The sequence below is a fragment of the Parambassis ranga genome, chromosome 13 (assembly GCF_900634625.1).
Source record: "Parambassis ranga chromosome 13, fParRan2.1, whole genome shotgun sequence".
Classification (NCBI taxonomy): domain Eukaryota; kingdom Metazoa; phylum Chordata; class Actinopteri; family Ambassidae; genus Parambassis; species Parambassis ranga.
Genome location: NC_041033.1, coordinates 6,529,351 through 6,555,725, shown reverse-complemented (window position 1 = coordinate 6,555,725; position 26,375 = coordinate 6,529,351). Strand labels below are relative to the sequence as shown.

Genomic DNA, 26,375 nt, shown 5'->3' with positions numbered 1-26,375 from the left:
TATTTGTCTGCTGTGGCAGCTAAATGTGTGAAGGCTTGGCTGCATTGCCCCCATCATGACTTTCCCTTTGATTTTCTTTTTTTTTATAAAGTCAGAAAAAAACAAATTAGGGAAGAAAATTCAGAACTGCTTAAGTCATACCACGATGTCTTTTGATGTTTGGATGCTGTGAATCCATGTGGAAGTCCTGTGAGGTAGAAGTGATAGAAGCAGTCATTTAGTGGTGAGGTGAGTGTGATCAGTGGATCAGAGTGATTAGAGGTTTGATGCAGTCTCCTTGGTAGCTTATTTTTAATCACAGAGCAGTTCTTTTAGCCTTCAGCCTCTCTGAGTTTATATCATCTGTATAAATATATAGAGAAAAAAAAACGGTTCCAGCCACGGTCCATTATGCAGAAACACTGAATGCTTTAAGATGTCTTTCTTTTCATGCAAAACTCTGCAGCTTGTGTGTGTGTGTGTGTGCACCACTGATGTGATTTGCATCTCTGCAGTCTCACCTGAGCCTCACTCAGGTGAGACTGCAGGCTATTTCTGTGCTGCAGTGACACAGCACTGATATTTACATTACAAATTATGACAGTGACTCAGACTGTAGGGCCTAATACAGCTACAACATCAAAGAGCCTATTTATTATCATTATTTGTGGGCTACTATTAATTAAAACATAGAAATATGGTTACTATAAATATCTTCTATTCTAGTCTGTGCTCGTCTGTTCTGTTATTCTATCGGTCGTTCTGTCGAGGCACCGCAGGGGGGCACGATTATCTCTCTCTCGCTCTCTCTCTCCTTCGTCTGGCGTCAGCGGTCTCCCAGCAACAGCCGGGCTCCAGCTCAACTCAATCATCAGCTGCTGAGCACACACACACACTCTCTCTCTCTCACACACACACACACACACACACACACACAGTTGAAGCAGGGCAAGAGGATTGTTCCTTACAAAATAAAATCCAGCTGAATTCATGTGGTTGACTATACTGGATATCCCTGTGCCTTCGCTTCAGCGTAACAGACACGTTTGGTAGCTGGAAAGGCATACTAGACTACACAAACAAATCATGATTTAAATTCAAAGTAAGCTGTTAGTTGGCCTTTTGTTTCTTATTATATCAAACTGTGTTAAAAAGTACTGTATGCGGCACATGTCTGCGTATCTTAGAGGACAGAAGGGGTCTCCGCCCTGACTGATGGTTTAACACCGTGACCTTTTCCATATCGTTAAAATGTGTTGCGTAAAACAACTTATAATATTCTCCATAACCTCTTTTTCCGAACTTTTTGGCATGAAGTTCTAGCGACTCAGCGCATCTTACATTGAATCTTTTATTTTGGAAACCACTAATCGGAAGTGCCATTGTTTTCCGTGCTGTCTGACTTGCTCTGAGCTCCGCTCAGCTGCAGCAGAACAGCCGAGAAACCATGGCGCGCAACAAGACGCGTTGGAGAGACTCACCAAGCGGACGGGGAAAGTGCCTGATCTGCTTTTAAGTCACTTTCAGCGACAGTGGGCAGATTTGGGGGAAAACGAGCAGGTGGACATTGATTTTTGTTTTTCACAAGCGTGCGTAAATTGAATGGAGATTTCTTGGAAAATAAAAATTGTCTCGGAGTGACCAATACCTACCAAAGAACGGGAGGAAAGGAGAAGAAGTAGAACGCTCGTTGGAGAGACAGGAGGATAGAAATGCTCTCTTTGTACATTTTCCTCACGTTGGACACACATTTGGACATTTCGCATAATTTCTGGAAAACGTGGAGCGTGTACGCTGCGTAAAACCCCCGATTTCCTACATATCCCATGCCATCACAAGGAGCAGTTACTTTTCTTTAAGGTAATAGTGAGCGGAGCTGAGATTTCTTCAGAGAAGGAGGCAGTGGGCATAAACTGACAGCCGGTCACTGAACAGTTACGAACCATGGTGAAGTTTCAGAACTCAGACCTATGGATAGCCTGGATGGTCATTTTCTGCATGGAGGGTAAGTTGGGTGACGTTTGGAAACTTGTGTACTCTACACGCGCAATGCGCGCCGTGCCCTATGATGATGATGATGATGATGATAATAATAATAATAATGGGACATTGGAAAAATATTACTGACGGCTTACAGATTTCCCATCACGTGGATAAAATCAGTATTACAATACATCAGCAGCATCAGTAATGCAGAAACAGATGTATCTGGAATTAAATTGTGCCACGGGCTCAACCTCTCCAAGAGCGCGTGCCACAGCCATTTGATCCCACCCTTTCTTAATACTGTATGTTTGGATCAGGCTGACAAATCCCCGGCATTTTCCATCAAAACTAAGGCTCCGATTTACTTTTCCCCCCGTTACTAGTCGCCATGTCGTCTTTGTGCACATCTTGCATCTTGTCCATCGTGCGCTCTGCCGTGTGTGATATGTTGATATGTGTGCGTGTCTTACACAACATGACGTCTACAATTACTGTTTTTTTAATACTCATAAAACGTGGTACAGTAGTGGGAGTGTCTGCTGTGTTTGAAATAGAAACGGAGCAGACGGTGGAGGGCTGCGCTGGTAATCCGTCCGATTAACGAGAAGTATGATGACCAGGCAGCCCAGGAGAGCAGGCTGCCCTACAGGAAAACCATCAGTGTACGTTCTCATAATTCTCCTTATGGGAATTACACCGTGGAAAGAGTTGACCTTATTTTACTCCTTAGTTCAGTTACTCCTGAAGTAAAAAAAAAGAAATTAAATTGACAAGCTTCCTCTATTCTAATTTCTAGGCTGCTAAATACATTAAAGTTTGGAGTAAAAAATGTCACACAATCTTCAACTTTTTCTTGCACTCATATACAAATCCTGACCAGCAAAATGTCAGAGCTGAGCTGAGAAATGCTTGAATGTCGACCAAGTCCCTGTAGAGCCTCATGTCAGGACACAAAGAGCTTTTCCACTGAACCATGCAACCATGCACACAAATGCACACATGGGCCTGACATGTCAATTTGGACAGAACAATTGTGTGAGATTGAATTTACTCGTGATTGCTCAGGTGTTTCACTGCGCTGCTTGCTTATTTAGCCGTATACCCCTGCACTGAGTGGATATGTGTGGTGTCTTGTCAGCTTCACTCAATGTTACACACACACACGTATACTACACAATTTGATTTTCTACCACTCTGGATCTTGGGCCTTAAAAATGGTTGGAGATTAAACAAAAAAAAGGAAAGATTTTGGTTGTTCATTTTTTTCTACCTCAAAGAACTGAGCGCGCTCACATGACTTTCAGACCATGTATCTGTGACTTCAGGAGCTTTCTTAACAAGCCAACTTGTTCAGAAAGGAGCTGCAGTTTTTCTTTCTCCCCTCATGCGTCTTGGTGGGGAGCTGCCAGTGTTACTATAAATAAATTGTGATGCAGTGAAGTCAGTATTGATTGTGGTTGCTTGTTTTGGCTGTGTGTACTGACCTCCACTTTTTGCTCATCAGACATTGTAACTGGATTGATCTGATCAGTTCAGCGGACACTGAGCTGTTCTGGGTTTTTGCACGAGGAGTCATTTTTCATCTCACATGTTAATTACAGGCAGTGTACTTGTGGTCAGTGTGTGTCTGTAGCTGTGGATGTAGCGTAGGTACCATGTTTTTTTTTTGAAAGTGAAAAGTGGAAAGTTTTGGAAAAATCTGTGCCTGGCAAAAGGAAGTAGTATTCATAAGTAGTTTGGACACGCGTCAGTCACGGCAGAGTTCATGGCTGGGCCCTTCGTACTTTCAGCACTCATCAGAGGACATGTCGTGTCCTCTTCAGCCATCACCGCTCCCCAGTTACACATAAATATTGAATCCTCTCTTCTTAGTTAGAAAACGGGCATCTTCCCATTAGAGAAGCTGGGTTGTTCAAATCTGCTTTTAAAGGAAGTTTTTTTCTTTTTTTTTTCAAAGTTGGTGAATAAACAGTGGAGGCCCTATGCTAATAAACTGATTGGTTCAGCTGTTGTCACAGCAAACACCCCTGGAGATACCAACACAGAGCCGCTCTGTTCACGATGGCCCGATTTTAATGATCCACCCCTAGAACAACCCTCAAGGGTGTGTGTGTGTGTATGTGTGTGTGTGTGGCATGGACCGATTCCTGAGGATCAATCAATTCAGCAAATTAAATTCAAGCGGAGGTGGTGGCTCTGAACTTTTCAACTGCTTTTGTTTGTTTTGGTTGTTTCCATAGCCAATTCTTATAGAACATTTGCATACACAGAAATGTTCAGATTAGCCTCCGGGTTTCAATCCCACTGTCTACATGTTTGGAATGAGGAGTCCAGTGAGAATATATGGATTCAAGAATTCGAACATTTTACACACACACACACACACACACACACACACACACACACAAATAAAAGACAACATGGAGTGATTTTTCAAGCTCATTGACATTCAGGGCGTTCGTGTCTGCATCAAAGCTGAACTTAGACCCATTCTTTTCTCTGGTTCCTCTGTGAGCTTGTTAACCTTTGAGGCTCTGCTGAAAGTCCTGCCATGGAATTACATACCAACCCCGGCTTGTGTTGTTTACATTGTTCTGTTTTCCAGTTGAATTTGAAAATGTCTCAAATAAAACAATGATTAAAAAAAGTTCTCAAAAAGTGACAATTATCCGCATGTCTAATTTAACATAAATGATAATAACATTCAAAAAATGAATTTATGTGAGATGATATCAAATAATAAGAAAATATGCTTAAGACCTGGTCCTATTTACATATATCAGAGTTTATCTTTTTTTTTTTTGGTCACAGACTGCAACTGGCTTCCTGCTAATCCAGAATACATATGATTAAAAAAAATCCTGTCTGTGTCAGATTTATCTGATAAGTATAGTGTTTTTTTCTCCCCCTCCTCTTTCCGCCTGCTGCTAAAAAGGAGCAGCTGGAACAAGAGTGTTGGACAGATGGAACTTTCCACCTCGATTATTTTTCTCACTAAAAATAGCTTCTCAAAAAATTAAAAGACCTCTGGGACCGCTCGCAAAGTGCATGCGCGTGCGCGTGTGTGTTTGAGCGACAGTGGCGCAGAGAACTTCAGACGACGTGGTCCTCGGATGATGGCAGCAGCGGCCATCCTGGGAGTGTAAATGAATAAATGATGGGCAGATATTTGGAGGAGAGAGAGCGCAGCATTTGCCCGGTCCCTTGGTCTCTTAAGCACACATTAAAACTAGGCCCCAAAGTGTCCACACAGGCTGCTCTGCTGCACGGCAGTTGGCCAAGCATCTGGGGCAAACATCTGATGTGGCCGGTTCACAGAGGTTTGGGGGTTTGGAGGTTTGGGGCTTTGAGGATTTGGGGTTGGTTGTACCTTTAATCAGAGCGAAACATGAGTGAATCATGACCGTGTAGGGAGAAGGATGCTGTTGATGCAGCAGTGTGATCAGTTATGTTGCATTTGGAAATGGGATGTTTGGGAAATTGGGTGTCACTTATCAAAACAGATGCACATCAGGAGGCAGTGCACTTGTCAAAGTTGCTTTAGATTTGAAATGTCATTTAAAAACACGTTCACTTTCTGGTGCAAGTTCATTCTACTCAGATGATGTGACATTAAAGCCTTTTCATCAGTGAATCAAAGAGAGACTGTTTGTGTTGTTTTTGTGCTTGAGCCACAAAATCCGACTCCTACAAAACATGATCAGGCTCAGCTGCTTGGAGAGTAGCCGTATCTCAGTCTGTAACATACTGTGACAGGTTGTAGCATTCAGATGAGTGTATCTTTTAGCATGATTTCCCTTTCTGCTGTGTACGTGTGCGGGATGAGCCCAGGGCTTATACATATTTAAAGCAGATGTCTTCCTCGTGTCGTGGTGCCCCGAAGATCCTCCTCTTGAAATGAGCAGTTTTGCTTTGCTGGCTCTTGAGGTTTGACAGGGCCTTTGCTCATCACATCAGTAACTCAGGGTATGTCTGGTACACGCAGATACATCACTGAGGTGACCGCTCTTTGGTAAAAAAAAGGTGTTTACATGGTGTTAAGTCATATGAGAAATTAAAATTCTGAAAAAAACCCCATTGTTGTTAACAGTTGATGTGGTGATTGTTGTGAGAAGCTCTAAATGAACAAAGAGGCTCTCTTCAATTCAGTGAATCTGAGTGAAGTCATGTGTGTGTGAACCAGCGGCCCAAACAGCAGTTGCAAATTGGGGCTTTCCACAGACATAACAGAAAATGTATTGTGTTTCTCTGCAGGCCCTATCACAGGATTTTGCCGAGTATCACACCAGCATCCCAGAATGTAACAATATAAACCTCTTTTGAAACGGCAGTCCAACCAAAGCCTACACTTTGCTCTTTAAAAGTTTTTCCTCACTTTATTCATCCTCAAACACCTGACAGAAACAGAGCTCTTTCCTCTGTCTTCCAGGCAAACTTTCATGTCTCCAACAATCCATGTTGATTAACGGATAATTCAAATACAAAAAAATCCTCCCACACCATTCCCTTCCTTGTGTGTGTGATATATTAGATCTTTCAGGCACTGACTGCCGGAGGGTCGTTAACCTGATCTCTGGTATTACCAAGAATAGTTGCTGTGTTTATCATTGTAAGCCTTTATGAGCTCAGATCAATGGCGAAGGAAATGCTCATGTGCACACATTAGTCCCACAAGTGTGTGCTAACAGGCACCATGTTTGTGTTCAGACCCTCTTATTCCCTTGGCAAATAAATTACAGTCGATCCCAAAGGATCAAGGTTTTCCCCCAGACTGTAATGACCTCATTAGATCCACCAATTGCAAATCTCCAGGTTTCACAGTCAGATTGTCTTCTAGGTTTATTAGTAGGATAGATCATCAACTGTTGCACCTTGACCCCCCCCCCCCCCCAATGTTTTCTTTGATATGTGAGCTTTCTTCCAGCTGGATTTGATGTCATTGCATTGTAGAAATGCAGACTAGAAAGGATCCATCCTTAACTTTGAGTAACACCAAGCATCTTCGTCTTCTTAACAATGACTTTTTTCACAAGGCTCCCCGTAGTTTATTCTTTTGTACAGGAACACAGTGCAAAAAGACAACTGTATATCTTAAGTGTGGGTGAATTTTGTGCTGTTTGAGTATTAATAAGAATAATAATGGTATTCTAATAATCTGATCTGTGAGCACAGATGATTATTTTGTGTGTTTCCTCCCACTGAACACGTTGGTTAAGTAGGATGTGGACAGGCTCGGGAAACATGATGACGATGATACAGCTAAGGTGTTACATTTCTCAACTTCACAGCACGGTACAAAAAAAACAAAACAAAGCAAAACCACACTGCTCCTTTGGGGAAAGCAGGCAGTCTATTCCCGGTCTATTGTGTTGTGGTAGCTAGAGCTGCATGTACAGTGTGAGCTGAGAGGAAGGATGGAGATTCAGCTGTGGGTGCTTTTAGGTCAAAGCTTCCTGACACGAGTGTGTCCTGAAGCGAGGACTGTATATAGGTATTTTCAACTATATTCCCCGGAGTACAGTGGCCTTGCATCACTAATTTGAAATTGATTGTTAATTGATCTCCACAGTGACTAAATGACCTTACAGCACTTGATGAAGCTATGGGCTGTACCAGCTGCTGTCAGGCTGAGAGATGATGCTGATCCTGGGAATGCACAGTGATTTATTCAGTCCTCTTGATAATTGTGCAGTTCCTAGAAATACATTGTGGGTAATTTCTTATGTATGAATAATTGTAATTTTGTAAATTGTCGCTCTTGATAGATTGTCTGTGCACTTCTGTAATGGCTACCTTTAAAGTTAGGTGCTGGGCTGAGAGCACAGGCAGAAATCACTTCTCTCCTCTGAGTTTTTAAAAGCAGGTCTCAGATGTGATGTGGTTTCAAAACGAACTGCGTTTGAAGAGATTTCCTTCCTCATGTTTTATGCATGCTATTTTAGTGAAATCATTTCTTTAAAGATGATTTAAACCATGGCATGGTCATTGTGAGAAGATGAGATAAATACGCTAAAGGTTGTCCGCACTCAGATGCTGCTAATGGAGTAAAAATGCAGAATACTGCAAAGAGGGGAAAAAAGGGACAGATTCTCCTGCATTAAATATGCCCAGGGCTTTTCACTGCCATAGGTAATTCATAAACTTGCTGTTGGGGTAAAGAAAAAAGTGCTGTTTTATTTGTGCTTTCTTTCTAGTTTAATACCCTCAACATGCATCCTGACTACCTTTTAGCACTTTTTCGAAAGCGGCAGTGTGGTAAGACAGTTTAAAAGTTTCAATCAAAAAGCTGAGATCTGCAAGCAGGCTGACACTGCGGATCACAGCAGAGCTAAAACATATTCATAGTCTTTATCGAGATAAAACAAAAGCAGATGTCATTTTACACACTGATTACCTGCTACCATTCTACACAGGGTGTAATTGATCCAGATATAACAGAATAGGTCAATTGCCACTGACTTCCCAGATGAGTTTATATGGTTGTTTGGGCGTACACAAACAGAGGACCACAAGAGGTCACATAGTTACATAAACACGGGTTCATGTCATTGGTTTTAACAATCGACCACTACTGCTATTTTTGTTTGTGAGGATGAGCTGTAATGGAGACATAGTCTGAGCTCATGTGGTCTCTTGGTGCCATTATTGTGTTAAGGATCTCAGAAGAGGCCATAAATGCAGGTTTAGTGGGAAGAATGAGTTGATTAAATCAGGCTTTTATTAGTGTTTGAAGTGTGTCCAAAGTCAGTCAACTCTGTTTGGAATGTAAAAGCTACACAACACAGACAAACAACAGGATGTAGTGTCACAAGATCCAAATATCTAGACTGCACTACATCCAGCCCTGCAAAGTCTTTGTGCTAGGTCGGCAAAAAAACACATGTACAAGCTCCCACTTTGTCTGTTTAGTGAGGACACCACAATGAGACATCCCTGCAGGAGTGGAAGGTGTGCTCCGGGTGTGACACACTTTGGCTCTCAGTAAATGTGTGTTAACTGCCTGAACGGCTCCCTGTAGGAAAGGTTGTTCAGCGGCTTCACGTAGCTTCATTATTAGTCCCTCCTTTGTATGGTACCCTGGAGCCTCACTCTCACACCAGTGTTATTCCTATGCGCTGTCTCTCAGGTGTCATTCTTCCAAAATACATGTCCAACTTCTCTCCCTCGCTTTATCCTGACCTAGATCCCTCTGCGTTTCTCTCCCTTGTCTGCTTTTTTTTTTTAAACTTCACGTTACCATGTTTCCCAGTTTCGCTGTCTTTCTTTTTCACCCTTGATTTTGTGTCTGTGCCTCTCTCTCACGGTTTCTACTGCTCTGTCCTCCCACACACTCTGTCGTTGCACAAAAGACTTTCCAGGGATGAGGATGAGACTGGAAAGTGGTCCCCGGTTGTTCTGTCCTTCCAGACAACGAACGAGCATGTCAGATCTGATACATTTGAACAGCCAGGAAGAATGGCGCATTAGACACACACACACACACATACACACACACACACACAGAGAAAGCGAGAGAGAGAGGGATCCCATCTGTGCATTGTTACAGCAGACTTCACCCTAACATTGTCTCTTTTGTATCTAAAATAACAGGAGGGGGCACCAGGTGGGACTTTAACACAGACTTAGATAGTTTAACACTTGCACACATTCAGATACAGCGTCACACGGACATGTCTTTGTGTACCTGTGTATGGCCACACTAAAAGAAGTGTTCATATATGTGCATCCTGTCATACACACACACACACACAACTCAGGCCTGAAACATATAGAAATACCCACAATTCTTCAAAGTCTTTTTGGGTTATGTAACCTTTGTATTTAATTGTTGGCTTATTTCCCCACTGTAGAACAGTAGTGTTTAAATAAGTCTTTGTAAAATATTCTGTTGTTTGAATTTCTCATACAGTGTCCTAGTGTGAGCATCCAAGTAGGGGGTCTTGGACTCTTGAACAGATTTTGTGATTTTCAAAGGAAAAGAAACCTGTACTTATTTTGTCGTGGGACTCGTTTTAATTTTTTGATCTATTAATACTGTGTGCTCATTTTGCTTCCCTACAATGGTGGAAAATCAGATTTAAAAATCAATAGCTCAAAATCTAATCATATTCTCAAAATATAATTTGCAGCGTCCATTTGAAATGAAATTGTGTGCTTTATTTTGTGTGACAGCACACATATCTGTTCTGAAACTCAACAGAACAGAGCTTTTTTCACATGACATACGTATAGAGGAGGAACATGTCAGTAAAAAGTATACATTTAAGGCTAAGAGAACCTACTGCTAGTGTTGAATTCAGCAGTTGTAACAACAATCTGTCAACAATCAACAATCATTCCTGTGGTACTTCAACAAAAGATCAAGTCTTCATGACCTGACAATGACTATTCTTACAGTTTCACTCAAGAAAACACACAGAGGTCATGAGAAGAACTGATAGAAAACAACGTGCATTTATATCAGGTTTTGCTGTTAGCTTCTGGATGATAGAAGAGTTTATTTTAAAGGTCCAACCGTTCCTTAGTGAAGTAAAAGTACAGTATGTGACTGGGTCAGGTCCATGGATAAAAAAATAACATTTTCCCTTAAAGCTACATATATAATATCCAGTAACCATGACAACCTCTACAATGTACTGTTAAGGCTGATAGTAGAGACGCCTGATTAATTGGAAGCAAAAATTGGTGTATATTAAACTTGAGCTGACACATAGGACATTTAGCATCTTGTGACCTCTGATTTTCTCTAACTTTCACTCTGCTTTCAGCCTGATGACCTGATGGCCACAGAAACTTGTAGCTTTTATGCTAAACTTTAAAGGTTGAATTAAAAAAAGAAAAAAAAGAGGTGCCCACTGTTGTGAGACTTGTTTCTTGTGGCGACCACGTAGGCAGTGTTAGTCCAACAACAATATAAGGGGCATGGATATCAGGGGGCGCCATATGCTGCTGTGCCCCTTCAACCCTTAAGCTGGATCCATACTCCGCGAGACAAAGAGCGGAGAACGCGCTCCACAGGTGGTAAGAGATACAAAAAAAAGGTCTTTTCCGCACTGAGGTACCATACTCCGCGAGACGCGTGTGTGCAGAACTCCTCATACGGCCCGCCCACTAAACTATAAGGAAAGACTTTACTGAGTTTTTTAACACACCACAAGGACGTGTGCCATGGCAAGAGGGCATCATACAGAGAGGGGGCCTGCAACAGCGTGAGATGTCCGGCGATGAGTTGTGAAAATGCGACATTAAAAGTAACAATAGCAAAGATTCAGTGTTTGTGCCTTTATGACCACATTTGCACATCTACTGTGTTCCAATGTGCCTGCGATACTTCAAACTGTCCGGTGATGAGCTGTGAAGATGCGACATTAAAAGTAACAATAGCAAAGATATGCAGACATTGTTAACGAGCCTATTATGCCCGGGTATGTAGGAGTATATAGAATGGTAACAGTCACCATCTGGTATGTGTGAATGGCTGTCTGGAGTTATTGGTGACAAATCACCCTGACTTGCCTTTCTTTCTTTCTTTTATTGCTCATCATGCAAAACCAGTATGGTCTTATCTAAATCTGTTGAATCAGCGCTGTTTATACACCTACCTATATACCTGGAGAGGCTCTTGCGCTTCTCCACTTTCATCACGCCCACAATAAATTCCGACCAATCACAGCATGGTTGCCGCACAGCCTTGAAAGACAAAGTTCGGCCCGGACCCTGTGCACAGGAGTGCGGATCAGCGGGCGGTCAGAGACAAAAAATGACGTCATTTTGTGGGCGTAACGTCTGCAGGGGGGAAAAATGTCTTTGTCTCGCGGAGTATGGATCCAGCTTTAATCCATGACTCCACTGTCTTATCTGGTTGCCCTCCCTGACAGCCTGGAGACCAGCGATGGGGGGTGGGGGGGCACTGTCCAGGGTGCTGCTCACTGCTTTTGCATTTGAAATGTACTCAATATGCAAATCCAGTCGGCCCCAGATAGTTGTAGTGCCAGAATATGTGAGTCCAAAATTACACTTACTAATACAAAAACGCAAAATCATACCTAGCCACGCAGACACACACACATACACACAGAGATCCTTCACCTCACCCTCCCTCAGGCATTAATATCACGAGGGTATTGCACAGACTTAACTGATAATGCCTGATAGTAGTATTGTCATACGCCACTGACACAGTGTGTATGTGGGTGTTGTGCCCTATTTGTCCAGTTCTACAAAAAAGCCTTTTAAGTAGATCTCAGCTGCTGGAAGAGCTTTAAATAAGCGTAACAGAATAATGGAATGTTAGTCCACATGCACGCAGTCCCACATGACATCCACTGTGAGGAGGCTCGAGGGGAGAAACACAGAAGCTCAACAGCCTTGAAGAAATACAAAAACGCTAATTTTGTTATGACACACTCGGATGTAAGGAAAATGGTTGTATGATTACATGCTTTTTAAATGGTGACAGAGGTGCTAATGAGTACTCAGCGACAATAACTGGCTACATCAGTTGGTGTCTGATGCTGCTAATACAGCAGTTGTAGAATCGCTGTGGGTCACTGCAACACAGAGTTGTGGGTTTTTTTGTACCTCAAAGAGGCTTTTGTCACCTCAAGGCGAACACAGTGTCTCATTAGAACATGTGCATGTGATGGTAATGTTTCTCTAAGAATTAGTGTTTTTCTAAATACTGCACTTGGAGTTGCAGACAATGAATAAACAAAGAGCAAAGCTGATCCTCGCTGCTTTTACATGACCGAGGAGGCTCGGCCGCCTCTCCTGAGCTCTGCCCAGCTTGCCTGCTAAGAGGTGATTTGTGTCTATGGAACAATGTGTAAACTATTGAGCAGAGGCCCAAATCATCTGCTAAGATGGGCTTTGCTGCAGATTATGTCTGTCATTTGGTCTGTGACCCTGGCTTATAGATTATAGATAGCTTTGGCTTTATTTGATCAGTTCAGTGTCACACATTTGAGCACATGCTGAAAATGCTGTGTTGAAATATGATTTTTTTTAAATCATTTTAAAGGTGTTTACTAACGTTTTGTTTTATTAAAAACAAGTTACACATTTGAAGCAGACATTTCATTACTCAAAGGAAGGGAGCATGATAAAGCAACAAACAGTGTGTTAGTACTCTTTAAATTAAAAGTACCGTAGATAGTGTGTTTTTCCCCATGATGAGGATGATGAGAAGTGGATTAGATCTGAAGATTTCCACAGGTTTATATTCCAAGGGGGGAGCTGGTGGCTCTAAAGATATGGTGCCTGGTAGGAAATGCTCTGCTGCCTGCTAATTTCCTCTTGATTGTCAGTGTCAGTCTGCCAGCCAGCAGCCTGTGATTGGAAATCCTGACAGGGTACATAAGGGATGGTGAGATCAGATAAATATGATTGTGTGAGCTTGTTTACTATTTATATGCTAGCGGAAGCTATTTGAAATCAGATCTGGTGCGGAGAGAGAGAGAGAGAGCCAGTGAAGAGAGGTCAGAATGTGCAGTGTGATCAAACCATCTGAAGCAGCAATTTGTATTACAAACTGATGATGAGTGTCCTCAGAGTCAAAGTGTATGTAGGTTGATAAAGCAGCAAATGCTGGTGAATATCTGAGAGTATAAAAACATTTTCAACAATTTCTTTTCATTTATCACCTAATGTAATGAAATATTGAAATATGCTCCCAAGCTGGATATTTTTAATCACTCACAGCAGTATGATGTATCGCTCCAATATTAAAGGATGCTTCAGGGATTTGGAGATTCGAGGGCTCCACAGCTAAGAACTCAGCTGTGCTCTGTTTGTAGGCATTTTATAATTTTCATTAAGTACAGTATGGGCTGGATTCCTGGATCAATAATGCACAATGATAAGTCTATAGAATAGTTTAATTAATAGCGCAATTACTCTAACTGGTACATTTGATTTAGTTTTTATTATTTACTTTTTTGTTTGTAGTGTTAATGGTTATCCATAGTAATTAAAATGCCTGTTTACAAATGTGGCTTGGTGGTTTGATTGTGATAACTCATAATCATTTTAATGATCATCATTAATTGACATTTTGCTCAGTTGTCGAGTTCTGTCTTTAAACCTTGCAAAAACAATTGGATGGCTCATTTGTTTTTATTTTTTTTTTAGTTTAAGTTGCAACGCTAATTTTATTTTCTGTTTGTTTATATTGTTGTCTTGTAAGCCTGTCTGGGCTGGTATATAGCCTAACTTACATATGCTTGTCTTAAAAAAAACAGTCTATAAATTGTACCAATATGGAGCTTTAATGGAAAATAACTAAGGACCTAGGAATGAGCTCTGTGGCACACCTACACTACCGTTCAAAAGTTTGGGGTCACCAGGCCAGTTCTATAGCTTCTCTGATCAGCATAACAGTTCAGCTGTGCTAACATAATTTCCCAGGGTTTTTTAAATCATCAATTAGCCTTTTTAACACGATTAGCTAACACAATGTACCATTAGAACATAGGAGTGATGGTTGCTGGAAAAGTGCCTCCGTATACCTTTGTATATATTCCATTAAAAATCAGCCTTTTCTAACTTTTCTTACCATGTTAACAATGTCTACGTCTGCATCATCCTCATACATAAATGACAGAATAGGTCTATGTTGAGTCCCGAAGGAGCATATTTAATCATTTGGACAGAACAAAAACAACATTATCACCTAAACTTCAGACTTTCCCCCAGAAGTAATCTACTCCTGTTCTGTGTCAGGATCATCCCCTTTTTCTCTTTATTTTATTTACTTATGCAGTAGTTTGGCGTTGATCAAGGCATGACCAAAGTAAAAATAATTAGAAAATCAGGAGTAAATATGTCTAATTAAAGTGCAAAGGAGGGTTGTGTGCTTGTATCCTGCTGTTCCTACAAATGGAGTGTCCTGTGGTTATTTGTTTATTGTCAAGTGCTACCATATACATACACACAAATTTAAAGTGCCCTTACTCACACACATGCGAAGATGCACACTTCCATGCAATGTCAAACAATCCAATTAGCTACCATCTAGTCAATTGGGGTAATTACCCAGAGACTATTAAGTCGTTTTCTCCCTGCGAACTATCACAACTGTAATTATGGCAAAGCAACAATGATGTGCAATTACAGTTCACTGACATTAGTCAGTGAAGATGGCAGAGGGAGTGCGGAGACAATGAAGAATCGCTTCAAAACATATTAACAGGGAGAGAAACCGCATGGAGGCGAGCTAAGTCAGAGAGAGCAGGACGGAGTGTCCTCAGAGGGACCTGTGAGTCTCAGTCCAACTCTTCATAAACATATCTCATAATCAATAGCAGAATATCAAGTGATCCATCTTCTCTGGCCTGTAAATGGTTGACATTTTCCCTTTATTAAAGCTGTGAGATGAAACGCAGGATTTTAACGATGACACAAGATGATCAATGACTCCATTGTCCTCAGCTGGAGGGGGGCTTTAATAACATGAGGCATTGTCCTGTTTCAGAACGATTTAGACAGTGATTTCCCCTGTTGGAATATGAGTCTCCAATAGCCAGAGTTCAATGTGTGGCTCTTCCTCTTTTGTGCATTGTAAATAAGTGGAACAGAGCTGTGTAATGCTTTGGGATCATGAAAGGAAGGTGGAGAGATGTAGCTTGTCTTTATTACAGTAGCACCGGTAACAAGAGACATGGAGAAGTGTGCTGCATATTAGAGCACAATGGGAAAAAATTACTCTTTGTTAAAATGAGGATAGCATAGAATAGCAGGGCCCATTGAGACAGTCATCAGTGTGCCTGCACAGCCACACAAGACGCTATTCACCATTGTTATAATAAAACACTCTCAGATAAAAGCTCATGAATGCAGGTTGCACTGCAGAGCCAGAGCAGTAACAGATTACACCACTGCCGTGCACAGTGGGGAGAGAGAGAGAGAGAAAAAAAATGACTCCATTTTTAATTAATCCTTGTTTAAATTAAGATGAAAAATTAATACTGTGAGTTGGCCGTGCTGATGAGATGAGGCGTATATGATACAGTGGTTCATAGTTGGCTATCAAAGCATCGCAGGGACTGGGTGAAAGGAGGAGGAGGAGGAGGAGGATGAGGGAGGGTTTGGTGGTGGGCTGTGGGCTGAACTCTTAAAAACTGTAAGAGAATAACTGTAGCTGGAGAGATGGGAGTGACACTGAGGGAGCAAATCAGCAGCACAGGCAGATTTCACACCTGGTTTAGCAGTCAGTCTCTGAGAGGAAGAGGCTGAACCTGAGAGTGAGGGAATGATGGATGGTGCATAATGAGTGGTCTGCTCTTAATCTGCCTCCCTGTTTCTAATCATGGTGGTCTGTAGCATACAAAATGGTGGAGTTTTTTTTGTTATCCGGAGTTTCACATGGGCTTGATATGTAAAAATAAATAAGTGTCACTCTAAATCGCAGCTACCGAAACAAAGAAATCAATCATAAAAGGGCCACAGCTTTGAAGACCTCAACCTTCAAAGGCCTCTGAACTGAGACAGCTGCTGTTGTTGTGTTTAATATACTGTTGGTACAACATGAAATAGAGATAATTGCAGGTTGAAGTGAAAGTATAACTCTACATAAATGGAAAAAATGTTAATGAAGTGGGTCTGAAGGTTTAATTCAGTGGAAAGGGGTGATGATGTGACCTCATACACCTTCACTTATGTGCTTAATTTGTAGCCCCTCTCCTCTCCTCTCCTCTCCTCTCCTCTCCTCTCCTCTCCTCTCCTCTCCTCTCCTCTCCTCTCCTCTCCTCTCCTCTCCTCTCCTCTCCTCTCCTCTCCTCTCCTCTTCTCTCCTCTCGGGGGGCAGAGGGCTTCTCATACCCCCAACATTTGATTTCCTGTCTTTTCATTTCTTCATTCTGAGCCTGGGGTGATGTGAATGAAAATAAAAAGGTCTTTATTTTTACAGTTAATTTGCACTGCATTTCTCTCCCTTGCCTGGTGGAGACTCAGGTGGGCATGAGTATTAATAGCTTCCCTCATTCGTGACGTCAGCTGAAATCACACATGCGCCTCTTAACGCTCAGATGGTGTTTTATGCTCACTCTCTATGGTTATTTAGTCAGAGCTGTAAAGCACTTGTCAGTAAAAGAAAAAAAAATGTATTATTCTCTCCTCCTGCCTCTCAGTTGCAATGATGTATTCATTTTCGTGCCTTTTGTGCTGCTCTCTTGTTCTCCCACTTGTGTTCATCCCTCTTCTATCTGTTGCTAACTTCTCTTTTCACTCCATCACTTTTACACTTCTCTAAATTACTCCTGTGACTGTCACAGTCGCAGTATGTCACTCTCTCTCTTTTCTCTATTTCTCTGGATGGATCCATGTGACTAAACTCTCTCTCTCTCTCTCTCTCTTTATTGAAAAAGGCCTGTATACTCTGTCTGAAAGCTTTGTGGGGTCCTAAATGCTAAATGCCAGTCTGTCTCTGCCAGGCGCCCGCTTAATGCTGGTCTCCTTGGTGATGAGGCCGGCAATCAGGCCGTTCTGCACCAGACACTGAGGGGTTTGTGATGGAGTGTGCATGTTTGTGAGACTTTGTGTGTCAGTGTACAGTAGATTTGTGTGCCCCTCCCTCCCCGTCTGTGTGAAGACATGCAGTGTTGGCTACGTTAGGGACAGAAAGGAGGACAGTACGAGGAACGTGTATTCACTTTCTCATTATCATGTGAATGCATTATGTTTCCTGTCAACATGCCTGTGCCAAACAAAGGGGGCCCCTGTTCTCGGCTGCCAAGGGCGAAGAGGAGCGAGCCACGTCGGCCAGGCCCCAACACGGTGCAGTTCTTCGCTGGCACAATTCACCAGGAGTTTAGATCCACAGACACTGCTGCTGGCCTCATCTCTATTCAGTCCATCTGTACTGGCATCTCTGCAAGCCAGAGAGGATCAGTCTGTGGGAATGAGATGGGAAGTCTCCATTCAGAAACATTTAACAGCTAACAGAGCGTTTCTTATGACCTGGATTCAGATAGATATTATATAATCCTGACTTTTGCACAGCATTAGATCTAATTAATGATAATGATTTATTTGAAAGAGGAACTTTAACTATTATCAATACCAGGTTGTATCTATGGTTATTTCCCCTAAAAAACAAAGGATGTCTGTGGAGTTTGACCCACTTTTGGAGCCAGCCTTGACTAAAACAAACACAAAAAAACAACACCTGAGTTTTTGTTCTATCTTATCTATCTGCTGATTGGCAGGTGATGGAGCTCATGGTTTCTGGTAGACAGACCGGCCAAACATGACGTCCATCATGTCAGTCGTGTGGAGTCTAATATGAAGGTGACTGCAGAAACAGTAAAGAGCCAAGCATCCCTCCTCTGTCATATCTTCACTATAAATCTGTAAATATATGAAAAACTATATGCACTTTTACAAATTCTGTTGTCTTTTTGAGGCTTAAAATAGAAAACAAAGACATTTTAAATTGAGATGGCTTAAAAATAGCTTAATTGTCTCCAAAAAGAGGCCACGAAGTGTTGGCCAGGCTCATTATTTAACCAGTAAAGCTGTTTCTGCTTTCCTTAATCAGTTCCCCAGATGATTTTTTAATGCAAGGGTACTTTTCCTAAAATCAAACAGGAGAACCACCAATGCACATGACCTTTGCTATCATCATCATCAGGCCCTAATAACGTAACGGTCTCCCAACATCAGGGCCGGGTCTCTAGCTGCTGTAGGGCTATTGATCGGGCTGACAGAGACTAATTCTTTGATACACAGGCGAAGAGTTAGAGGTCAGCCCTGTGGTCTGAGCTCTCACATCTCACTGGGACCAATTTAAAAGGTTCGAATAGCCCAAGGTCCTAACAGCACGACTCCGCATCTTCATGCAAATGGAGTCGTTTTGAAACTGTAAGATTCAGGAGGGTGCCGGTGCAGGTGTGTGTACGTGGAATCAGGTTTTTAAATGCATGTTTCTTCATGTGTTCTGCTCTAAAGCATCCGTGTAAGCCAGATGCTCTGACTTACACGGAGCTCGCACGCACATATGAACAAGGTGGTTGAATAACACCTACGAAGACCGTGTGAATGAGCATATTCTAGTCAGATGCAGTTATCCAGAAAATGGCTCCGCTGTGGTTAAGGCCTCATGTATTATGAAGGCCGCGGGTTTGCGTCTGTGGTTTGAACTCAGGTGGAGGTGAAATTAGCTGTTATAGGTAAAACATCCCTGCAGGAATTTCAGCACAAATGAAATACAGACTTAGCCTGAAGTCACATGGTTTGATCTACTTAGAAAAAACATATTTTATCATGAGGAGAGAAACTCAGCTGAGATCTAGAGTCGCTTTGAAAAGGGAGACCTGAGGATGATATGAGGGGAGAAGCACAGAACTGTAGATGAATAGTGAAAATGAATAATGGATATTGTCACTGCTCCCTAATAGTTATTTTTATCCCAATTTAAGGACTTTAAGAGGCTGTTGAAGCAATCAGAGGCAGACAAAATGCTTCCAGATTCTTTCAGTGTTTAATCAAGTCTCTTATGTCATCATTTATTTTAGTCAAATTGAAATAGATTGCGCCTGTTTCACATTTTGACAACGGTAAATAATGTAAACCGTTTCTGACGTGGACGCCTGATCGAGAAAGAATAAAAATAGCCTTTCTACCTCTACTTCCAGACTGTAAAATGACCTCATGATAAAAGCATATGTGAATCCACCAAGTTGGCTCCAACAGTCTCATTGCTCTGTGTGTGCCAGACTCAGCCACTCAGACGGCTTTTATTTCCTTCACACTTACTCCAATTAAAACACGACTTGTGATTAAAGGACAGCAGCCTGCTTGGTAATATGTACAGTATGTGTGCGAGCGCACAAACAGACAATAGCCGTGCCGTGCCTTGATTATGTCGGTCTGTTGGTGTGCGATTAGCTTTGCGTTTTTGCATGTGGATGTGAGCTTTTCCGTGCGTCTTTTTTGTTATCTTGGCTTATTGGACTTTCTCCGCCGAGGGGTTCTCAGTTCACACGCGGGGTTAATTGACCTCTGGAGACGTTTCTTTCTACAGTAATGAAAGTGTGGATTAAACGATTATTTTGCGTTGGCCTTAGATGTGAGATTTGTAAGGGCTTTGAATTGTGAGGTGGCTCATTATTTTTTTAAATGAGATATTTGAACACAACCTCTCTCATAATTTTAAAATGCCTCTTTGATGCCCCGCGTCAGAAGAATATTCAAGCAGCTGTGGAAATTTAGACCGACTAACTTTAGTAGGTTTACTTTTCATGTGAGTGTTAACTAAATGTTTCAGTAATCTTCATTTAATAATACGTCTCGCCAAAAAAAAAAGAAAAGAAAGTGTTTCAGAACAGTCTTCATTTGTTTTACTCACGTGCAGATACATTTTATATGAGCAATATTAAAAGGTCTGATCATCAATGATTAATTGTCTTTGTGTTGTAATGTAGGCTAGGGCCCGGGAGGCTGGAGAGCTGGAATGTAAAACAAACAAATCATTCTCCATAAAGGAAAACATCTTTTAACACACTCTCCTCTGCAGCCTGCATCGTAATGACCTGTATTCCCAATAACACAGAGAGCTGAGAATGAAAAATGATCATTGCGATGAAGTCTTGTGGGTTTCTTTTTTTTTTGTTACTTGTGTTCAAATTTGTTTGAGGCATTCTCAAGGACGGTAGGTGTGCACGTGTGTGTGTGTTTTTTATGCTAAATAAGCATACACATGAGCAGGCTCACACACTCACTCAGAGGCATTCGCACCTACAATCAAAGAAACAAACTAATGAAGTCTTTCTGAAACAAACAACTTGATTAACACCCAGGAGGGGAGAGAATCAGGTGTGAACCGTGGGTCATGAAATCATGTGTGAACGTATGCCAGAGGTGTGTGTGTGTGTGTATTTTTATTTTTTAAAGGTGCAGTTTGTATGGTTTTACAATGTGCCTCTGGGACATGCTGTCTCCAACATTTGCGCCTGTCTGTCTGGTGATCACCTCCTGGCTAAACACACTGCAGCAGGAGAAGAAGATGAGCAGCACAGCTTCACCTTTAGAAGGCACACGTGTCTGAAGCTACATTACTTTAAGCACAGTTCATGTCAGCTAGACATTTGTGAGGCAGATAAATCTAGCTGTATATAATGATTTGATACTTTAGATTACAAAAAGCTCATTTGTCTCTTTACACCAGTGCTGGGCATAACACTGTGATCCACGTTGGCACTTTACAAGAACTTAGCTGTGCACATATGCCGAGCGGCAACATCTTCTCTCTGCCTTATTTTCACTGTTCAACGACGGTGTCCTCAGGAATGTAGGCAAATTAAAGCTGTCCCGGTGTGATTTGTTTTATTGCTGTTTGCTCCGAGTAGAAAAAAAGAGCAGACCGTGCTCCCCTTATTATAGTACAGAGGGAAGAAGAAAGGACTGGGAGTCATCGTTTTAATTTGGGATTTGCTTTTGTTTCCAGTTGAAAACAATATCATTTAGGTGTAAGGATTAAGCATTTAGATTGAAATCTTTAATCCTTAATATAGAGTTATCGGCTGAGTAACACAAAACAAACCAAAACTACCTTATTGTTCAAAGTACACATGACATTAGACACAGACTCTTCTAATGTAGACACACGATATCAGCTTTTTATCTATTTTCCCTTTGTTTCTACTGGCTGCACTCATCAACATGAACAGTATGGTTAAACAATCAGTGCCATTCCTACGTTCTGAATGCTTAACAAGACTGAATTACATTTTCAGGAGTGATTTGGTAAGATTGTAGCTTTCACAGAGGAGAATAATTCATATAGGGTTTGATCACCCGACCAAGGTAAGTGCTCATTTTACTGTTGCTGTGTTTGGCCCCTATCAACTGGCTCCAAAAGAGCAATTTGTAAAATAGTGCTTGATGAGCGTACAGTTAGCTGTTAGAGCTTTTTGGTGGTGAGAGCCAAATCTGAAAGGAACTGTGATAATTGAATGTGAGTTTGGCCATCCAGAAACTGCATTGGTCTATTGTTGAAAGATTGATTGTAGCAGCTTTAAAGAGTCAGGTCAGCCTCGGTTAAAGGGTTTCCTCTCCTTTAGACCTTTTGACGAGATTTTGACGTAAAGAGGTAATGGCATACATAAAAGATGGATTATCCATTAAAAAGTCAGGACACGTACGTAACACTATCAGTGAAGCGAAATAATCTCCATTTTATTTACACATTTTCCAACATGTATAGCGCCATCTTGTCCTAATGGAGATGTTGATGTGACTGACTTGGTTGGTATAAAAATCTAAAAGTTGCTGACATTAGTGAACTAACAGGGACAGCTTTGACAATGACTACCAAGAGCGACACAATGAGGTCATGTTTGTACTGCTGCTGGATGTAGTTATACATTTTTTAGAGTCAACAACCAGAGAATGGTCATCCACTTTGTTGTCCTTTAAGTGCTGAGAGGTTCATTTGCTAGCTTCAATGAAATAAAAGAACCTTCCTGTTAGCCACAATGCTAGCATTCAGACCAGATATCCTGATGTTCTGTACACCCAGCCAAGTCAAACGGAGGTGACTGACTTCTTGGTAGAGGCAGTCTGACATCTCTGTCTTTGAAAGTATTCATTTAGTAACAGTAACCACAGCCATCCATATTAGAAAAGGTAAATCCCAACAGCAGAGTCCACCGTTGACCCGTTGACCTCCTTTATCACCACCGCTAGATGGTAACAGTTTAGTAATGGAGCTGCGTCGGACATGTTGGCAGGCTGCAGCAAGTCAACAGTGTGACTCCCCCTTTTACTCAGGGGGTTCTTTTGTATTAGAGCTGCTCGCTAACAATCCACTTGCCAATTAAGAGACAAAGCATGGAAGCAGGACATCTTCACATGTTGTTGTTGAAATCATCCAGTGGCCATATGTGATTTTCTTCCTTATTGCTTTTAGCTTAGTAATGAGTGTCAAAGCTGTCAAGCTCCTTCCACTTCCACTCCAGTCAACCAAGTGATCACCGAGATGATGCTACACATCATGGGAAATATGTAAATAAATTTGGGATTATTGTTGTTAAACCTGTTGTTATTTTCTAGAAGGATATTATTCTATCTACACTCATTGTTTTATTTCCTCCTTATTTGTTTTTTTTTTTTAGTTTCAGCTTTTTTTCGATAGATGTCCTTTATTTTCTTGAATGCCTCTTGTGTGTAAGTGTGTGAGAGAAACTGCTAAACTGATGAAGAACATAGGCGAGTGTTTATTACCATGGTTAAACGGGCAGATGTTTGAACCTGAAACCAGACAACAAAACACACAATAGAAAACTGCAAAAATTGTTGTGATATATGGGGGGGCTACAGCTGTCGTTTGGGGGTTGGGGGTTTGGGTGGTTGAATTGGTCACCATGGAAACTGACATTGCCTTGAAGGTGCTTGGCAGCCACTGCCAATTGTTGAGCTTGGGTAATGGTTTGAAATCCTCTGTAAAGTGCCTCAGAGGTTGAGATTAAATTCAACCTGCTCGGGATAGACTCACGCAGTGACTAATCACAGCATTTACAGAGATGGAAGGAAAGAGCTTAATGGCATCCAGACAGGGGGAATGCATGGCCTGTTGCTTACAATATTATTTATTTTTTTATTTAGTTCTTTTGTTCTCACACGCCAGTCAGTCTGTAAAATATCACTCATTAAACAGCCACTTCTTGCATCAGTGGCCATCGATCGCTTTGATATTCTTAGAGTGTATCGAACCTTCGTTACAGTGTTCAGCTTCAGTCCCACACAGCTCTTATAGGCTGTTATACAAAAATTTGCGTCATTTCTATTCAGAGCCAAGGACATTTTCTTTACATGGAAATATAGAATATAACAGCATGAGCAACACTTTTTTTTTCCTCTGTTAATTTCTACACCCCCTCTCGTCTTTCCTGCGAGCCTTTGCACCTTGCGAATGAGAGTGGTGAGGTGCCGCTGCTTAACGGCCGATGAAATGATTGTGCCTTTTGCAGAACACTTAAGCTGTGTGTGGCAGGTAGTGTGAAGACTGAAGACTGATGGTCCTGTGGACGTCAGCAGCTGAACAAGATCTGCCAGGCAGATCGTCAGTGTCGCACCTCTGGCTGCCCTGATAGCTCATGCGGAAAATACAGTAGATTATTAACTGTGTGCTTGTTTTCTCTCATTTGACTTTGTCACATGTGAAGCGAGTGTAATCAGGTTCAACTACATGTGTAGATTAGATCCTTTTTACAGTAAAACAGCAATGCAGTGTCAAAACAGGGAACATCTTAGTGTGCTAATGGGAAGCTCCTGTTGTTTCCACAGCTTCTGTAGCCTGGGTGGTCTGTCTGTCATGGTCAAAGGGGACAGATTTTTAACCCTGTGTCTCCTTTTTTCACTCTGAATGGAGCCACAGAGTTGGACAATCAAGCAGTGTGCTGCAAGAAAGTAAGTGAGGGAAACAGACCATATACAGACCAGAAGACTTGAGAAAATACATATTTTTCCTTTCCTTAGTAAAGTAAGTTCCATGACTGAAAAGCTATAATCACTGATTATAGCATTCAAAGCACTTTCAGTGAAGGTAAAGAATGTCAAACACTTACTGCGGCTTAGCAAAATGTCACTGATCAATCCAGCGCTGGCCCGTCCTCACTGCTGCAGATCATCTTATCATACAGCAGATGTAGCAGCTGCTGTTTGCATGTGTACAAACCAACCAGATGACAGGACTGATCCAGCTTCTTTTTTTCCCCCCTTTTTTTAATTATGATCTCATTTTTATCCAATTAATTTTCCAGCTCATCGGCTTCTGACTGGAAACCAGTCGGAATGAGGGAATGGAGGGAAAGTTGTTTGGGATGCTGCTTTTACAGACACTGTTTGTCACTTTAAAATAAAAACTGAAGCTTGGATATGATATTTTGGGCTGTCTGTGTAACTTGACTTTGTTCATCTCCTCCTGTCAAATTCAAGTAGCAGTGTATGCTGCTGTCACGCTGGTGGACGCAAATTTGAGAGCAACACTGCTATCTTCTGCCTGGAAATTGGTTGCACTTGCTGTTTGTGATGGAAATATTAGTGGACTAGTGGATGCGAAAAATTTTGGTTGAAGTGCTGGTGGAGGTCAGCGTACAGAAGTGTGCACGTGCCGTGCATATTGCACATGTGGATGACACCTTTGTGTGTGTGTGTGTGTGTGGTACATACTGTATGCTTCCATGCACAATAATTACTCTATGCCTGCTGCCAGGGAAGGATTTAATTAACTGTCCCCTGTCAGGGTACATAATTAGTCAATAACATACATGCACACACACACTCTCTCTGTCTCTGTCTTTTATGCACACAAGTCAATATGTTTGCCATCCTAACACTAATGCTGAGACTAGAATGTACTGACTTAGTTGCTGTTGCAGGAACATAAAGTACAAGTCTTGAGTGACACGGCTCAATAGGCAATTACAGAGGAGTATAGAGAAAAAGCTGCAGACAGGAACTAAGCATGGTGTGGCTTCTGTCCGCCTGCAGGGAGACTCTAATGTTGATTTTTGTTCAAATTGCTTAATCGGGGTGGTATTGCACTGTATGATGTACTCAGAACATAAGAGTAATTGTGTTTTGTTCTTGTTTTTTTTTTTTTACAGGTTCGAGGTTTGATCTACACACAGGAAAAGGTAAATAAAAAAAAAAACTTCTCTCCCTGCTTGTGGGGGGGTTGCAGTGTTATTAGCTGCCATTACTCTCTATCTCCAGCTGTGTGTTAAGGATGTGTGTGGATGGATGTAAAGGCATTATTGGAGAGCTTTGTGGACAAGTTTGTCATCGACTTGCACTACACATAGTCCGCAGGCTGTTGTCCTAATCACAGTAAGCATGGTATCAGTTGCACACAAACACATGAGCTGCATGTGCAGACACCTGCTGCAAAAAAGGAATCTAGTACTGTTATAAGAGATCTCCACACAAATAGTGCTTTTTGGATTTCGTTTTAAGAGGTTCCAATCTGTGTGTGCATATGACTCAGAGGATATTCCTCCCTCCCAAGTCATTTTAATAAACACACACGGGCGTGGTAGAACCCGCCTTTTTATCTGTCCCGAGATGTTGATTATGATGGGAGTTTTCAGCCGTTTTGGGTGTTTTGCCATCCGGGCAGTTTTTGATCATCACAGTGTTGGTGGTCCTACAGCTCTTTTTTTTTTGGTCTATTTCTGGCAGATGGAGTCTGTAACGATTTATGTCTGCAGCCTTCACTCTGTAGATCCCAGAGTATTTTAGTCCAGAATAATCCCCACCATCTGCTGTCTCCTCCACTACATTTTAACGCTCAGCATCCCTTCCTCTATCTGTCTTTCTAGTCTATTTCCCATTGTGTTTTTTTTCTATATATTTTTGTGATCTCCCTGAGCTGATTTTTTTTCTTCTTTAAATTGTGATGCCTCTCTTTTCTT

The 26,375-nt window shown here is 41.6% G+C and overlaps 1 protein-coding gene across 1 annotated transcript in view; it reads left to right on the top strand.

Annotated features, from left to right (window-relative positions):
- Nucleotides 1–1,397: 1,397 nt before the first annotated feature.
- The window catches only part of igsf11 (immunoglobulin superfamily member 11), an 85,607-nt gene continuing 60,629 nt past the window's right edge, over nucleotides 1,398–26,375 (top strand). The window contains exons 1-2 of the mRNA XM_028419422.1: nucleotides 1,398–1,984; nucleotides 25,569–25,598. Coding sequence (XP_028275223.1) covers nucleotides 1,924–1,984; nucleotides 25,569–25,598 — 91 coding nt within the window. The 5' untranslated portion in view covers nucleotides 1,398–1,923. The remainder of the gene's footprint in view (nucleotides 1,985–25,568; nucleotides 25,599–26,375) is intronic.